This window comes from Octodon degus, unplaced genomic scaffold, assembly GCF_000260255.1.
Source record: "Octodon degus isolate 3935 unplaced genomic scaffold, OctDeg1.0 scaffold00211, whole genome shotgun sequence".
NCBI lineage: Eukaryota > Metazoa > Chordata > Mammalia > Rodentia > Octodontidae > Octodon > Octodon degus.
This window is the reverse complement of record NW_004524787.1, coordinates 3,251,641-3,267,055: the sequence shown is the minus strand read 5'-3', so window position 1 is coordinate 3,267,055 and position 15,415 is coordinate 3,251,641. Positions and strand designations below refer to the sequence as shown.

At 39.2% G+C, this 15,415-nt stretch overlaps 1 protein-coding gene across 1 annotated transcript in view; it reads right to left on the bottom strand.

Moving 5' to 3' along the window:
• Positions 1-4,098: 4,098 nt before the first annotated feature.
• Positions 4,099-15,415, bottom strand: part of Zc3h12b (zinc finger CCCH-type containing 12B) — a 173,124-nt gene continuing 161,807 nt past the window's right edge. Inside the window, exons 4-7 of the mRNA XM_004644811.2 lie at positions 13,767-13,906; positions 11,768-12,002; positions 10,861-10,967; positions 4,099-9,720 (exon numbers count right to left, since the gene is read on the bottom strand). Of these exons, the coding sequence (XP_004644868.1) occupies positions 8,300-9,720; positions 10,861-10,967; positions 11,768-12,002; positions 13,767-13,906 (1,903 nt within the window). The 3' untranslated portion in view covers positions 4,099-8,299. The remainder of the gene's footprint in view (positions 9,721-10,860; positions 10,968-11,767; positions 12,003-13,766; positions 13,907-15,415) is intronic.

The window sequence follows — 15,415 nt, the reverse complement described above, 5'->3', positions numbered from 1 at the left end:
TATTTGTGAGATAAGGTTATGTATATATATAACAGGCAGATTAGTAAAGTTCTTCCTTTAGGGACTCCAGAGAAGTTTGGATAATAAGGCTTTCAACAGGAGCTGAGTACTGAGGCCCCGTGGGCCCACTGGCTCTGATTGCCCCCATAGCCAGATTCTGCCCGTATCTTTACTGGTTCCTCAAACCATTTCCTCAGCCCTCGCTTATAGTTTGGAGCCAGTTCACTTGGAAGCACAAGCCCTAGTGGAAAGGCATTGCTTGTCATACTCTAGCTCACAACTGTGCTGTATTTATTGGAGGTGGGTTGCTCAGAGCCTTCCTCATAGTGGGAAGAAGACTCGAGTTTCCCTGTTTATTTCCTCTCCTGCCCTCAGTGGATACCAAACAATAGTTGAAAGCCAGAGATATACCTTTCTTTGTCTCTTCTCTTTTGCCATAGAAGAAACAGTGGACTTTCGCTGCAGCAGACATTAGAGCCAGAAAACTGTGTTAGGGCTGACACAGAGCCATTTGTTTGTTGTCACTTAATCCCTACAGGCACTCTTAACCTCATAGTGCCTACCCTATGTCATCCCTAAACTACTGAGAGATTCATAATAAATAAGCCATGTTTTCACCCTCAGTGTTTTCAGCCTGGTGAGGAAAGACAAATTTACTGAGTAATAACCTGTTACCTCTGCTAAGTGCCTGCCAGAGTTCCTCTAGATCATTGTGCAAAGAAATCGTGGAGAAGACTTGTTACAAAAGCACTAAGCAAAAATTTGGTGCAAGTGCTGTGCCAAAGCCCAATCAAGGGGTTTTTGTTTTGGGGTGCTGCGGATTGAACATAGAGCTTGTATGTATTAGTGATATACTCTATTACTGAGCTTCTCCCCTGGCAGTCTAATCAAGGATGTCAGCATGAGTTAGGCTCTAGGGAGTCAATAAAAGCCTGAAAGGATATACTGAATACCTTGGCAGTTATGTATATGTACATTATCATTTCTCTAGGGAGCTGGTCCATAGCTTTTATTATTGTCAAAGGGTTAATATGATCTAACCAGCTCAAAAGGGTTAATATTACTTTTCTCATATGGACCCAAACATTAGACATAGGCAAAGCAGTTTTCTGTACTGGTTAACACGAAGTAAGTTTCTCTCTAACTTTTCTCTCCCCTCACAATGGGAAAGGCTAAAATTTTCTCAACATACTGGAATGTCAGCTGGAAGAGTCCTCAAAGGATGTAGACCCTCTGCTAAAGGTACTTGAAAATATGGGCTTTGGTTAGGTATTCCAGCACCTGGGGAGATGGGTGCGACAAGTTCTTGGGTCCTTTGCACCCTTTCACCAGAGCAGCCCTGACTATTGTGCATGTATTGGGATCCTATGTATGATTTCTTTTGAGATGTGGAGTTTGACGTTAAAATAAGGTTTGAAAAATAAGTTTTTGTCTTGCTCTCTTGTTTGAAATGCATTGAGACCCAGAAGCAGACAAAAAGGGGAGGAATTTGCCCATAGCCACAGCGATTATTAGGTTGGAGTACATCTGTTTTCTTGCAACATCAGCATCACTTGAGTTCCTGTTAGGAAATCAAATTTTTGAACCCCATCAGACTTTTTGAATCAGAAAGGATGGGCAGCAGTCTGGTTTAATACACCCTTTTTGATTTTGATGCACACCAAAAGTTCAAAATGCAGTGGTAGAAGTTGCCCAAAACCTGAGTTCCAAGCAAGTTCCACCTCGTAATGGGAACAAGTTTGAGCAAGTCATGCCATATTTTTTTAATGTATTTAGTACAGGGTCTACAGGGTCTCAGTACACAGATGGGACTCCTAGTGATCCTGCTGTTTGCAGCCTGCCAAGTGCTGGGATTATAGGCATGTACCACCATGCCCAGTCTCAGTTGCTGTCTCAGAGTGCCCTGGGGGTGGAGCTGGCATGTCGTGGCACACAGGGGTTGAACTCTAGCTTCTCTGCTCTGCCTAAGAGGTGTTTTAATCCACTAAGCTATCTGGCCGGCCCTATGCCATATTTTTTCATCTGTAGAAGGATACTATTTGTATTACACAGTGTAAGGATAGAAACATAATAGGTTTAAAAGTGCTGTCTAAAGCATCAGATATTTTATATTTGTAAGTGGCAAGGATTCTTTCTAGTATTGTTGAGTTCTGAATTGAAGACTCAGGTCTCTATATAATTCACAATGTTGCTTTTTCCTGGGCCTCAAAGACTGACCAGAAAGAAGGAGCATATTACTTGAACTCATTTCTAGTGCAGAATTGGAGAAAGTAAGAGCCTAGGGTCATTATTATCTGGATTCCTGAAACCTAGGAACTGTGAGGTCAGATCCAAGCATTTCAGATGGCAGGAGCAGAAGCAGGTATGCTGTTACTAGGAAGTGACTAATTCTCTTGGACCTTTTTCTTATTAGAGATCAGTGACTGAGTAGAAGTCTTTTGAACTACATTTAACTGGGAGGCAGTGAGGAGAGGGGACATGAGAAGGGAACATAAACTGTTGAACAGTAGTTAATTGAGACCCTTGTCTGACAGGACATATTTCATCAGAATTGACTGCCAAAAAATGACAATAAAATGGTAAGTGCTAAGTAAGAAAGGTATTGTCCAAGAATCCTGTCAGGCCCACTGTGCGGACCAACTAAATGTCTGGACTACTAGTTGGAACTGTTTCTTAGGTGAAGTGACATCAGTACTGAATCTTGAAAAGCAAGACTTTAATAATCAGAGCAAGGAGTAAAAGGAAAGTTAAATTCTGAAGAACATGATTGGGAGCATCAGAGTAATTTCCATGATAACAGGAATATGGTGATGCAACTGTGTAGTTAAGTTATGAAGCCAGAGAGGTGAGCTGGAACAGTGCTATTGCCAGACCAGCTAAATTTTCATCTATGATTGGGGAAAAAGCATTGAATATTTACTTGTTTCCTCTTAGAATTCTAATTGTTCTTACCATTATCCCTATGCCCATGTTGCCATTGTCTTTGAAGAAATCTTAACGTTTTTATTCTGTCTGTTTCATTTGGGCCAGGGTTATAACCCAGTGGCACAAGTGTGTGCATGTGCATGTGCATGTGCACGTAAACACACACACACACACACACACACACACACACACACACACACGCTTCATTCTGTTCATTCTGCCACTCGAGGGCAAGTTCCCCCAAACAGGATCTGTTTTAGTCTAGTGAAAGCCAGGCACTGATTTGGTACCCAGAACTTGATACAGATATACCTGAGGAATGTGAGAGGAGGGAGCAAGAGAAAAGACAGAAAAGGAAAATGATAGGAAGAAATGAATACTCAGTCCCATGGAGGATGACTTAAAAAAAACTCTGAAGTTAACAAACTGTCCCTTCCAAAGGTTCTTAGGGCTGGACTTTACTGCAGCCACTGTGGCCACCTCTGTTTTAGAGTGAGACTGGTTTGGAATGGTGTGAGGAACACGTAGGAGGCTCCAGAGAGGGCTAAGAGAAGAGTGGACAACATGATGATAAATAAAGGATGTATTGGTCTGGGAGTTACAAGGCCTGGCCTTCCAGTGCTTCTGTTGCTACTAATTCTGTTGGGCCTTGGTCAGATCCCTTGAGCACTCATACCAGAGCTTCATTTCCTGCAAAATAACCTGAAAAAGGAACATGGCATAGGATGTTCTGCTGGCCCTGATATTCTGTCGTAGGTTCACAGATGATATCTTTGCGGCCTTGAGACTGTGGGGAGAAACTACAGCTTATGTATGTAAATAAGCAGGGCTGAATCTGCCATCTCATTTTGTCCCACCCATGGAAGCAGGCACTGCCTTATAGAAAAAAAAACTTGGTTGCATTTACTTAGTATACTATTAGTCTAGAAGTTATCTTAGTCCTCAAAACTTAGAGAATGTAGACGTACTGTGATAACATTCAGATGAACTCACTTGGGATGGGGCTCGCTTATCTCAAGATGCAAGTTAGTAGGACAGAAATGTAATGTTTTAGGAATAAAGTGAAATGTGTGTGCATGTTTGTATAGTATTGTTTTTGTTCTTAAAGAAAGAGTCATCAATACTTAGTAAACAAATAGTTTATGCAATAAAGTGTGGTTACAGTTCATTTTTGTCAACAATACAGCATTTCCATTATGATTATAGGTGAAACAAAACCTTATTAAATAGTCATAGCACATTCATACTAGAGAACATATTACAAAGCATTGCACATGCATTTTGGGGGCAGATGAAGCTAGGGAAAAGATACATTTTTCACTCACCTCTGGTTGGCTTTGTGTATTTTGTCATTGAGACTTACATTATGTTTGGGTCAAACAAGAAACCCAAAGAGGTTTTGTAAAAGTTTACAACCATTAAACGGTATTGTTTAATCCCACAAATGGATAAAGCAAACTACTATAGCTCAATGATACACAAACCAGGACTAAAAATAGTCAATATGCCTATGTATATAGCTAGCTATAATACAGTAGATATTGAATATGCCGAGTCTTTGCAAAGGCATTGACTACTTTAGACAAGCAGATACCAAAAATACTGGTTTGGTTTCCAATGAAAACTAACTGTAGTGCTATTTCAATTGAAGACTATACTCCCCAGTATGAGACCTGAGGAGAAGCAAACTAGGGGAAGGCAGAAAAAGGTTAGGAGACCTGAGCAGGGCTCTTTGGACATTTCAGCATTACTTTTCCCTGTGCAAATCCAGACCTGGTTCACAGAATAAAACAGTATGTATTGAAATTGTAGGCCCACCATAAGGGCATTTGTACGAAGTCCCTTAGTTACAGCATAAATAGAATAATACCTGGCTGCCTCTCAAAATGAATGAAAGAAATGAATTTTCTTCTTCCATGGTAGAAGAAAACTCAGTGATAAAGATTTATGGATACCAAGATTAAATTACTGTATAAAGATCATTTACTCCAAAATAGAAAAAATGAATTTAAGAGGAATATTCTAGAAACTCGCATGGGGCAGGTAGGGGGAAACAGAGAGGAGAAAATCATGCTATGTATTTCTTGTTTAGAAGAGGAAAAGTTTCATAGATCATTTCTGTAAGGCATCTGTCATATTTGCCATTCTCTGGTCTATACCTGGCACTGTAAGAGAGTGCAGTGGTTTGATGTTACCTTTGAAAAGCCTTTCCTGTTCTGTGAGCTGCTTTATAGATAGGGTTCCCTGGATTGACTGTGCCATATGAGGGTCCCATTTTTCCTTTATGTCAAAATGAAAACAGAGTCACACACAAAAAAACCACAGAACTATAAAATCTAAGGCCTTAATAGGCAAGGACTTACTATGAGGTCAGAAAATCAGTGGAAGAATTAAAATTACAAAGCACCTCTTACAAAATGTACTGTTTCTTGAAACCACACAAAATACTGTGCAGTAACTGTGCTGAGTGCTTAGAGGCAAATATCCTGAAGGACACATGCTAAACTTCATGAAGGAAGCTTGATTTTATTATTAAGGGAGCCAAGGAAATCCCAATGCTCTTTGTTATTTGCTGTTTTATAATTGTAGACAAAATGCAAAGGAAGAATGCAGATCTCAATATAAAGAATATGTCTCTCTAATATCTAAGAAACAAACTGGATTTATGTATCCATAGTTATATAGCTGTATTATAGATTCTTGCAGATGATTCATTAACACATTTTAAAAACCTAAAACCTCTATTATAAGGACATATTAAATCTAATAGGCTAACAAAAACATATGCAGTACTTGAAATTGTACACACAATACCTGTATGCTTAATAGTAAAGAGGCCTTGAGAAATTATCTTTAATTATAAACCAGCACTGCCCTTTGGAAATAAAAGCTCCCTCATAATCCCTGGGCTACTTCTCTGTGACCTTGTGACACACAGTGCCACAAACATCATGGAGAAAATTCAATACCAAACCTAGTTTAAGGTGAGTTTTGTACATTTATTTCTATACAATCAGGAAAAAAAGATACAATTTGTATCAACAAAAGGTCATTTCTGGTTATTTGAGGCATTGCTCCTAGCTACTTTGGTTTGTACACATTTTATGAGAAAAGAATGATAATTTGTTTTAGAAAAGAAAAGATACATGTAGTGTGCTACTAATATTTCCTGTAAGGGAAAGCTCACAGTTATTTTGAGTACTAAGTATGATTATATTCAAGATGAATTGCAGACAGTATTAATCTTGTGCTTTCCTATAAATTGTGCAATGAATGGATACTGCAGTGTCGTCACTCATTGATGATTTTGGTAGGAAGATTAGGTTTTCGAAAACCATGATCTTGACATGAGACAATTTAAAAGCTCCAAGACATTGAAGGTATGAAGAAGTGTTTTATGAAAAAGTAAGAACTGCAGTGGCAGTTATCACTCTCTGTGGATCAACCTGATAAAAACATTATTTTTACACTCCATCAATATGCTGGAGAATGAGATGATTAGAGGTTAGGAGATGAATGGGAAGCTACAGTTGAATGAAGAGAAACACTAGTTAAGATGCAGTATTGATCAACTAAGAGCCAGAAAGCAGCATGCAAGCCATTATCAAACCCCAGAAATAACCTTGACTACAGCCTCACATTCAGAGTGTTTCACAGTAAGAAACATTTATAGGCAGTGTCACACCTTCTCATGAAGAAACAAAAGGCCAAAGCCAGGCCCTCTCAACTTTCATGAAAAAAACCATTAAAGTTACCAAGTGCCAACTCAATACATAGTGAGCTGGGCATGGTCCAAAATGTTTTAAGTATATAATGGATTCAAAAAAGGGGTTCATTCAGTGCAACTTAACACATCAATAAACACCACTTCTAGAGACATTTAGCTACAAAGCTACAAAGGTTCCCACCCTGAGCAAGATACAAATTGCGCAAATAGTGCCACCCAACCCAAAAGTCATGCCTTCTCGAGTAATGTATCTAAGAATTATCTAATAGCAAGTGCACTCTGAATAGATTTGAAGTGCGTAACTGAGCCAGCAAAGATGCAACATTTCCTTTTGGAATCTGCCTTTCTTCCACCTAGAAAATCCCCTGGTTTTATTTCCTAAAGAAATTCTGCTTTAGCAATGATTGACCTTATTGCCCAAAGGGTGTACAGCAGGAGAAAGCCGATTACATGGCTATACACTGTCCTCCATTATATTTTATCCTATGATGCTTAATACTGCATAGGTCAGAAGTCCAAAAAGCATCCATTAGTCACTCCTTGTGTGAAGCTTTTGTATTTTCATACATTTTCATGTAGGCTTGGCCATCTTTCCTGGGATAAGGGAAGTGGACTTTGGTAGTCCTTTGGTTCTGGTCAGACTCTTCTACACTTTTGTATCATATACTATGTGTGAAATTTAAACTTAGTCAACAGATCCTCTGCAGAAGACTTCAGCCTGACCCCTAATTTGCTGAGGTGAAGAAACTTAGAAGCTAAGAACGGTTAATAAATGCTGGCAAGTAAAAAGGAAGAGAAGGAAAGGAAATAAAGCTGGTTTGCTCTGGTGCCTAAAAAAGCAATGTTCAAATATTAGCACATAATTTCACATTCAAATTGAGTTGAAACTATGAAATATGACAAAAATAAGATTCATGACCTATACAACTGTAGACTAGGACTGTAGAGCCGACCTTCTTAAAATTACTATATAAAAGTTATATCAGATATACACATATCAAACCAAATATATACACTCATACATGCAACATAATTGCTAATAATAGGGTTTAAATACAGCTCTAGAAGCTTCAATGTGACCCTATGGCTTGATTAATAAAGATATTGAATGATCAGATACACATGCAATAGAGTATGTATTTACTTTGAAATAGTTTTAAATATTTTTATTAAAACCCTAAAAGGTTAAATTCAGCACATTGTCTGATCCTGATGCTTTTGCTCTCTAAATTGGTTATATCATCCATACTTTGTAACATAGAACATGTGATTAAGAAAGCACTGGTAATGGAATGTCTTGGGATTTCTTGCACTTAGGCTTCTTCCCCTGGGTTTCATCTTTCATTACCTGCAATGGTACAGTGCAAAAGGGCAAAAGACTTGGAGTCAGAGGATTTGGGTATGTGTCTTGACTTGGTCATTTGCTAACAGCATAACCATGGCAAGTCACTTATATCTTACTGAGCTTCAGCTTCCTTCTCTATGAAATAGGATGTTAAGACCTATTTCATGGGGTTGTTGTGAGCTTAAATGATGTAAACATTCAGTAACTTTTAAAGCGCAGTGTAAATCATTAGTTACTATAATCATAGTACTAGTGTATTACTTGTATTTATGTGTGTATAAAGGACTAAGTCCTATGTCATGTCAGCGGGCAGCTCTAAGCTTTGCAACAATCAGAGCTGCCAGTTGCTGAGCATCTGATGTGTGAGGATTCTTCTCCATCACTGCAAGAACAATGTTAGAAGGGAAAATATTGCAAAGGTTCTTGTAGGTCTGGTATTGGTGCTCTGGAATCATATTCTCCCTTGAATCATTACACATTCCGACCCAAGGACTCCTCCAAAGCTGCTCCATCTTTTCAGGCATGCTCCGTACCATGACTGGCTCATAACACGGCTGCATGAGGCTGTTACTTAAGGGGCAGGAGTGATAGCCATAGGAGTCAGTTGCACTGGGCAGAGGGTCCCAGCTGGCGTGCTGTTCTCGGCATAGAGGAGGTCGTCTTTGTCTCAAAGGGTTGCTCTCATAGAGTCGGGAATCAGAAATGCTGTCCATCCGCGTCATTACTAGGGCACGGCCTGGCTGGGAGGTTGCCCCAGGATGAATATTAGGAGGCATGGCGTAGTCTCCAGGACAGCTGGAGCGTGCTCCAGTTGCTGAGTGCTGGACATGCAAAGCTAAGTGGGGAACTGACTGCTTGTGGTGGCCTTGCTTGGAATCTTCTGGGCCATAACTCTGCACTCTAGTTAAGGCTTCATGGTAACCATGAGTAAAAGGCTGAAGACGGTTCTGAGATGCTGAGCGGTGCAGCTTCAAACTGCCTTCTGGATGGGCATCCGCTACAGCCAAGTACAAATTGTTGTAAGAGGAATAGCTGTCGTTCCTGGTATGGCTCATAAGACTGTCAGGACAGAAGTTGGGATTCCGACCATACATGCCTCGATCTGCTTCAGCCATGTAGTACTCTCTATTATGCATGCTGTTGATGTTCAGTTTGGAGAAGTCTCCTAACACCGAATAGTAGCTATGGTCCCCCATTGACTCAAACTTTGGGTATTGCTCAGTATAGTTAACTGGGGTCCCATGGCTGTTGGTAACCAGGATAGGGGGATACTGCATGCTGGCCATGTGCTCCAATGAGGCCTTCTGATGGGGGAAATGGGAGGATCCTGGCACTGGGCTGCTGGCCGAACGGGTGTTTAGTGCACCCACTGCATGGCTTTTGAGGGGTGGGATTGTGGGGACACTTAGGGCAGTCACAAGTGATGGGACAGAGCTGGCCTCAGGCTTACGGGCAATGGACAGCCATTCCTCAGGCTCCACAGCCACCGACCGGATGCTGGGATCTGACTGGCGCTTGGGTGCCACACGTTTTACCTCTGAGGTTATCTCACCTTTGACACTAGACATCCCTGTCCCACACTTGGCCAGGGGGCCTTCGCTCATGGTTTTCACTGTGGACAGTTTGGCACTGATGCGGAGCTCATCAGCCACCGAACGCTGGGGTTGGTTGGCCCGCTCCGGATGGTAGTATTTGCACTTGTGGCCGTAGGTGCATTTTTTGCCTGAAAAATAATGCCTTGGGGTAAGACTCTCTCTCATAGTGGTATAAGGCTCTGTGCCAGAAACGGTTGTAACAATCTGGTCACAGAAGTTAAGATTTTACTGTTTGACAATGAGATAGAAAATTAACTATCCACAAAGATGAGAGACAGACAACACCAAGGAGGCATCACACACTGTGAGGGGAGAGGGAAGGAGTAGAAAGTTGGGGAGGAAATTGCAGTGTAAACACTAAGAACTGAGCAATTGAACAGCCCTAATTTTTCTGGTAATGCACATACCTCGGCATAGAATAACTGAGGCAGCCCAGAGTAACAGATGGCAGCGAGGTGCAATGTAAACAGCACAGGCTTGGAGACCAGTCAGACCTGAGTTTCAGTTCCAGCTGTATCCCTTACTGGCTATGTGACCTGGGTAAGTGACTATTTTCTGAGCCTTATTTTTTTTCTTCTATAAAAAAGCTTTGTAATCATGTGTATATTTTAGGGTCATTGTAAAGATGAAATGAGATAACAAACATGAGAGTATTCTGTAATTTACCATTCATAGAAGACAAAATCCAAAATGACCCTCCCCAGATACAACCACAAATGATAATCCATAATAGTTTCAAGCTAAATAGCCCATGTTGCCCTGTTAGTCCTATAAACTCAGGACTTGGGTAAGAGGACTAATTCAGTGTACAAAACTGTATTTATAAAAAATAGGAAATGAAACTTGGAGGTAACTAGAAAGTACAGATGAGAAGAAAAGGGTATTACTAGATGACTAAAGGAATAGTCACCTGCCTGACATGCTGTTGTTGGAACCAAACCCAGTCTGTCATTCCCTTTCTATTTTCATAGGTGAGACAAGTTTATTCATTCCCCTATTCCAAGCAATACTGCTTAGGCAGTTAGAGCCTGTGTGTTATTTTAAGTGACAACTGCTCTTCCCTTCAGTTTTAGTTACATTTTTCTCATGCAATTTCTAAGATTTTTCTTTAAATACCTACCTGAGAGTACACACAGATACAAACTTTACCTCATAGAAAGGAAACAGGCTAGGATTTCCCCTTTGAAAGCAAAATCTGGAAAAGAAAAGTATTCAGAGTCCTTATGTTTCCCTTAGTACAGAACTCAGTTCTGCATGTAGGTACTCACCATAAGGACATGGTTGCTTCTTATGCTCAGGAACAATGGGTCTTTTTCTTAAGAAATTTTCAAGGCTTGGGCCATGGCGTCCTAAAGGATCATCTGGAGGCATAAATCTGAAAGCAAGCAAGCAAGGGTGAATGTCTTCCCATATGTTCCTTTTCTAGAAGTTAAGACCTTCATTGCCTCTTGTTTACTATTGTTACAGACTTCTCATTGCCCTCCTGCCTCAAATCTATCTTCTACTAATCCATAATTTCTTCCTTTTGTTCCTACTTGATCATGTAGATAGGTTGATTTTTCCCCTCTGTATTATTCTTTTATAGATTATGTTATAGCCATCCTGGCATTCTTGCTTAGTTTCCTCAATATACCACTCCCTTTCATACCTTCATAGCTTTCTTCACAATGTCACCTTCACCTGTCATGCCCAGAAGCCTTCTTTGTTCTGTAAACTTCATTTCAAATGTCATTACCTTTATGAGGATTTTAACACTTCATGTAGACAAAGCAATTAAAAATACATTAACTATAGTGCACATTCAATACATTGTGGTTGTCTCTCCTTTCCACCACGCTTTGAGGTCCTTCAGAATGAGTTTCTGGTTTTTATTTGTTTTTGAAACAAGGTCTTGCTATGTAGTTCAAGCTGCCATTAAACTCACTTATGTATCTCAGGCTGGCCTCAAACTCACAGCAATCCTCCTGCCTCCACTTCCTGAGTGCTGTGATTATAGGCATGTGCCATCATGCTCAGGGAGACTGAGTTTCTTATTCAATTTTTATTGGCATGACAACCAGCTTAATGCATGTTCCAAACTAAGAATTCAGTAAAATGTTTAGCGAAATGAAATGAAATCTACTCCTACTAAGACTTGGATATAGGCGGTTCAGAGCCTACTGGAAAGAAACGCACTTGTCATTCACAAAAGAATACATCAGCAATCGCTCCTCAATAAACTTCTTCCATTCTGGCTTTTCGACTTGAAGATCTCGGTAGTTGTCATTGGACACAATGATGCCATCAGAATCGAAAGCTAATTTGACTATAAAACGATCGTCATAGCAAACAACCCTTCTGCCCTGGACCCTTCGGGATGGTGTGAAGACAAGAATCTTTTCCTTCTCCAGTTTACGAAGAACATCTTGATCTGTGAAAATATGATTGTATGGCACAGAATAGAAGTCATCAAGTGACACCATTATCTTCAAACTACAAATACAAAAGTTAATTCTAGATAAATTTGTTATTTGTCCTTAAGGAGCAAGTGGGCTCTACTCCCAGCTATAACATCAAATTGCTTTGTGACATCAGGCAAGTAACATCCTTCCTACTTTAGTTCTTTTCAACAAATGAAGGAATTTGTATAAGTATGTCTATATATATATATATATGTATTATCTACAGTGCAAAGTGAAAAATGATACTGATAGCCTAGCATTTTGACTTTCGTTTGCCCTTTGGCTGAAACATCAACTCTTTTTTTTGTTTGCTTTGCTTTCCCTTCCTTCTATCTTTTCTTTCTTTGCAGTTTTAGGAAGTGCTCTACCACTGAGCTACATCCTCAACATAAACAACAGATTTTTGGCTTTGGAACAAAACAGGACAGTATTTGGTTTTTTTGTCAGGAGGAGAGTAAAACATCACCCCTAAGACTGATACTTTGGGCTTCTGCTTGAAGGAATGCCAAAACTAAAGTGGAACATCAAGGTATAACCGTTGGATATGGAATTACTTCCTTTTTGACCTCCTAACTGCCTGAGGAGAGAAAGTTTGCTGGCTGGGCTTCAGCAGGGCCAGCATCTACTCTTAAGACTGAGACTGAGGACCCTGTTCAGCATATGATGGATCCATACAAAGCTCAGATGGCCACACACTAGACTTTAGCACTAGGCAGATCAAGCAAGAGTAGATATTTAGAGGATTGGGGTCTATATGCTCTCAAACGCTTTCAAAGAACATATGTTACATGTACAATTACAAGTGAATACAATGACTCTTACTGCCATTAGGAAGAGCACATCATGATTTTTGCACACCTTAGGTACTTCTGCCTTCATTAACTTTCTCCATAGTAGAATATTAAAAAAATTCATTTTAGAAATTACATTGGTATAAAGTGAAATATAATCTGAATTATTATACATTAGTATGCATGCATTGTATTCTATTCAATTTTTCTTTTAATGTGAGACGAAAATAAAAACATTTTGTGGGACTGTAAACATGTCATCATCCCTAGGCACTGAGCCTACTGTGTTACATGGATAAGTTGCTTAGGACTGTCCTGGGACTTTTTCTCTTCCATTTGCTAATTTGAAATACCACAAGCACACCTACAGTTCGGAATAATACTCATTTTCTACCATGGTTTCTTTAGTGTCTTGAAAAACTGAATCAGGTTTATAACTTGATTCAACTCCTTATAGTATAAAGACTATAGTCAAATAAAGTCCTTTTTATCTTTTGCTAAATTGAGGTGGTCTCTTATCAGATTCTAGAAAACAATGTTGAAAATCCACTTAATAAAAGACATTTTTGTATTTTAGTATATGTTCTGCCAAAGTGAGTACTAAATCTCACTATGCGGCTTGGACTCATAGTGATCTTCCTGTTTTCAGCTTCCCCAGTGCTGGGATTACAGGCCTGTGCTACCACACCTGGGCTCTGTGGCTAGCTCAGTACACCCCTGGGTGGGGCCAGTGTGGCATGTGGTGCTGGGGATTGAACCCCTGTCCCCGTGCTTGCCTAAGCAGGTGCTTAGTTCACTGAGCGATCTCGCTGGCCCTAGACATTTTAAGTGTACTTAACAACTTAATAAAATAATTACACGATTGAGACTATGGCACCCTCTCCAAACTGTTTTCCTAACTTTGAGTCTAAATAACAGAAAATGTATCATTTGAAATAATACCTGTAATTGGAGCATCAGGCCGGGATTGCTCCTTTCTCCATGCAGGTACAAATACGGTGATATCTTTATGACCTTTCTCTAGAAACCAATCCACAGCAAGTTGTATTCCTCTGCAGGAGAATTCTTCCTTATTTCCATGGCTTTAGAAAAATAGGGAATAAGAGGCAAGCGGATTAACAACAGATAGCAAAAACTATACCCCCAAACAGGCCTTTTATAGTACCAAGGGATTAACAACATTCCCTTTCTTTAAAAAAAATTATTTTAAAAAGTGAAAAAAATAAAGACAAACATAGTAATATACAACAATACATATGGTACAGATTTGGGGAATAGCAAATTAACAGTGTTGTTCTATTACGTATTTTTATCATCAAATCTCAGATGAACAGATACAGGTATGCAAGATTGAACAAGTAATTGAACATTAATGCTTGATTTCAATAAACCTTAATTTTTCTTGTTCTTACTATTTTATTTTAGAATTATATATTAAAGAGACTATAATAATTGATAAGACATAAGAAATGTTACACAATTAGAAGAACCAGATGAGAGGTATTCAACCGTGGTTTTTGTATTGCACATTGCTGTCATGAGTGTAGTTGCTCAGGTTACAGATATTAGCATATAAAGTTAGCCAAAGTGAAAATTTTAAACATTAACTGCTATTTTCAAATAATTGGTAGAGTACAATCATGCCAGCTATCCTGTATGCTGCATGATTTTTGCTCCTTTATTTCCTTTCCCTCATCTTCATTGTTTATTCCTTATGTTGTTTCTTTCCATTTAATGTATCTATTATACCTTTAAGATTTTACCTATTCTTTCAGGTTCTTATGCTACAGAGAAAATAAAATATTTACACATGTGGGTCTGATTTATTCCATTTATAAGTATAGCCTCTAGTTGCATCCATTTGCCTATAAAGGCCTCAAGTTTGTCTTTATACCTGAATAATAATTGTATAAAAATACTGTATCTTTTTTTATCCATTTCTCAGATTATGGGCATTTTGGTTGCTTCCAAGATTTGGCTATGCCAAATTGTGCTGCTATAAACATGGGTGCACATATATCATTGTGGTATGATGGTTTCACTTCTTTTGGAAAAATACCCAGAAGGGGAATAGCTGGATTGAATGGGATTTCCAGTCCTAGTGTTTTGAGGACTCTTCACACTGATTTCCATAGTGGTTGTACCAGTCTACATTCCAGCAGTGGAGAAGGTTTCCTTTGCCCTCACAGCTTCTTGATTTCTTTATGACAGCCATCCTTTCTGGGGTGAGATGGTAAAGAATGCATTTTTAAAAGGTAAATAAAATTCCTTTTATTCAATTTTTGAAAATATTCCCATTATAAATTTTACTGAAGGCCACAGGTGACTGATTACAACTCCCATCTCATAGCTGCAAAGGTAATTACTTTCTGTTATTAGTTTCATTTTCTCTATTAGTTTCTATTTCTCCTGCTATATTTTCAGAGATTCAGATATTCATAACAGATGAAAAAAGAGGTTTTACCAGAAGTTTAAATAAAGTTTACATGCAGCTATAATGAGAGATGAAACTTAAACATATATTAAGCTTCAAAAATAATATCGACAGGGCCGGGGAGATGGCTCAGTAGAATAAGTGCTTCCCTGGCAAG